This window comes from Grammomys surdaster, unplaced genomic scaffold (assembly GCF_004785775.1).
Source record: "Grammomys surdaster isolate TR1022 unplaced genomic scaffold, NIH_TR_1.0 126086, whole genome shotgun sequence".
Taxonomy (NCBI): domain Eukaryota; kingdom Metazoa; phylum Chordata; class Mammalia; order Rodentia; family Muridae; genus Grammomys; species Grammomys surdaster.
The window spans coordinates 4,738,362-4,740,363 of NW_021620894.1; the positions used below are offsets into that span (position 1 = coordinate 4,738,362).

The 2,002-nt window shown below is 49.6% G+C and overlaps 1 protein-coding gene across 1 annotated transcript in view; it reads right to left on the minus strand.

The window, feature by feature from the left end:
• The window catches only part of Sorl1 (sortilin related receptor 1), a 163,299-nt gene that overhangs the window by 20,062 nt on the left and 141,235 nt on the right, over positions 1-2,002 (minus strand). The window contains exon 38 of the mRNA XM_028755788.1: positions 1,565-1,637. Within this exon, the coding sequence (XP_028611621.1) occupies positions 1,565-1,637 (73 nt within the window). The remainder of the gene's footprint in view (positions 1-1,564; positions 1,638-2,002) is intronic.

A 2,002-nucleotide genomic window follows, 5' to 3' on the forward strand; every position in this document is an offset into this window, starting at 1 on the left:
GGGGTCATAACTCTCCAGAGCCCAATCCCCTCAGCTACAGAAGGAGGACAACACTGCACTCCAGGGATCACATAAACCAAGAAAAAAAGTGTATGGCATGCGAGAAGCACACCACACACACGGCGGCCTGCTCACTGGTGCCAGGGCTAACCTGTGGCATCTGTCCCAGATGAACCTGGCTGCTATCTCTGTTCTTTGTCCTTCCTCTTCCTTCCAAAGTCACTAAGGCCCAATACCCTTGGGGGCAGTACAGAGCTACCCTCTACACACAGCCCTAGCAAAACACGAGGGGCTGAGACTTGGCCAAATCATAGGGAGAGAATGAAGGAAACCACAACCCGGGATGATTTTCAGATGCAGATTTGACTTGTGTTTACTGAATTCAGGAACAATAACTCCCTTCTTTTGGATTTGGATAGTCTGTATACTTTGGCTTGGATTTTCATGGAGATGACAGGCTCTCAAAAACACTGTATTCGGCACAGCCTCTTTATAACCTGCCAGCATTCTGCCTGCTGATTGGCCAGCAGCATTAACTCTGACTACCTCCTTCCCCCCACCATCCCCCGTTGTCACAGTCCCACAGAATTCACAGTAACTGAAGACAGCCTTCACCTCTCAGAACTTCTCACAGTCTCAGATGAAAGCAGAGTCACCCAATAGCATCCCATGCCACAGAGACCGGTTAGATTTAATATCTGCCAGGCCATGGGGTGGAAGTCCTCAGGGGCCACAGCTATGCTGAGAAAACCACTCAGGAGGATGGGCTTGCCTCTAGGGCTCAGTGGGTACCAGGACTCTACATCCAGATGTTTCATCCCACTCACCCTCCAACTGAGCCTTTGCTTCCCACTAGATACTAAGGATAGAGTGAAGCAAATGGCAAAGGTCTCAGCTCCAAGAGGCCCACACGCAGGATGGGGAGCAGCCTCTTAGCAAGCAGAGCAGCCCAGCAGGCCCAGGGGGCTCAGCCCAGGGGAGGTGTGCAACAGGAAGGTTAGGAGCACAGGCGCTGGAGTTAGGGGAGTACAGCTCTCTAGTCCCAGCATGGCCACTTATGTGTGTCCTAGGACAAGTGACACACCACATTCCACTCCCTTGCCTCGCAGCTGTCCTGAGGGACCCATTAGATAAACTCATGGGTGCCAAGCACGGAGGCTCAGTTCTGCTCCGGGGCTATGTGTCACCCCCAGACCTGACATAGCTTGTCAATGTCACCAAAGGAGGGGGCACAAACATCAGTGAGGCACCTTAACAACTCACAAATGAGTGTGCAAGTCGTGTCCAGCTTTAGTGAAAAGGGATTCCTATGTTAGGAGTTGTCCAAGCTCACAAAGGGGACCTGGCGTAATGACTTCTGTCAGTCAATGCTTGGAGGGAAAGTACACCCGATGGCTGCCCCAGAAGGCTTCACATTTTTGTGACCCTGAAGGCTGCCTGTGCTGGGGAAGAGGAGGCTCTGAGGAGCTTTCTAACCTACTCGTCTCCTTTCCAGCTCAATGAAGGTCATTTCCAAAGGCCTCCTTCTCTCGTCTATAAACCCGCAAATGCTGGAATCATTTACCTTTTCCTTTTATGGTGGTGATGGATTTAGAATCGCTCCAGTTTCCGATTCCGCGGCTAGTCACCGCCGCCACCTGTTCAGATCAGAGTGTGAGTTAATCGGGAATAAAAGGAACACACCATACAGTGAGAACTCTGAATCAGCTTAAATGGTGAAGACCTTAGCAGTGAGGGCAGAAAATGAAAATATAAACAGAGTGACCCAGGATATACAGAGGTCCCAGCAAATGAAATAGGAGGACCACGAGGCAAAAAGAATTAGAATAGTCCTAAGGATATAAAATTTCTGTTTTATATTTAATATGGCCTATTGATATCCAAATTCTTCTAAAGAGTGTGTGTGTGCGTGTATGAGTGTGTGTGAATGTGTGTGTAAGTATGAATGTGAGAGAGTGTGTGTGTGAATATGTGTATGAGGGTGCGGCTGTGCGTGTGAGTG